Source organism: Alligator sinensis, unplaced genomic scaffold (genome assembly GCF_000455745.1).
Source record: "Alligator sinensis unplaced genomic scaffold, ASM45574v1 scaffold48_1, whole genome shotgun sequence".
NCBI lineage: Eukaryota > Metazoa > Chordata > Crocodylia > Alligatoridae > Alligator > Alligator sinensis.
In genome coordinates, this window is record NW_005842541.1 from 68,373 (window position 1) to 68,720 (window position 348).

Below are 348 nucleotides of genomic sequence, written 5' to 3' on the forward strand. Positions count from 1 at the left end.
CCCCATGGCACTGGAGCTCTGGTAGGACTGCAGCTGTACCCCAGCCTTCCCCAGCAGCTCTGAGCAAAGGAATAGGATGGGATACTTTCAGCACAGGCCCAGGGTGACAGCAGCACTGCTCACACACAGCACCCAGCTCCAAGCCTGGCCCCGCCACATTGATCCTATCCTGCTGGGGCTTGCACTATAACAAGTGAGAACACACCATGGAGGCTAGTGAGGCAGGCCCCAGCTCTGGGCAACCCCAGGGATGATTTGTGGCAGAGCCTGCAGCCTTCAGGTCTTTCAGTGAAGTTCCTCTGGAAGGCCTGAGACTTTCAGGCAGCCTGGCCAAGCTGTCCTGGGCCA

At 58.9% G+C, this 348-nt stretch overlaps 1 protein-coding gene across 1 annotated transcript in view; it reads right to left on the reverse strand.

Moving 5' to 3' along the window:
• The window catches only part of PHGDH (phosphoglycerate dehydrogenase), a 9,426-nt gene that overhangs the window by 331 nt on the left and 8,747 nt on the right, over positions 1-348 (reverse strand). The window contains 1 exon segment of the mRNA XM_025213606.1: positions 1-59. This exon segment is cut by the window's left edge and continues 3 nt beyond it. Coding sequence (XP_025069391.1) covers positions 1-59 — 59 coding nt within the window.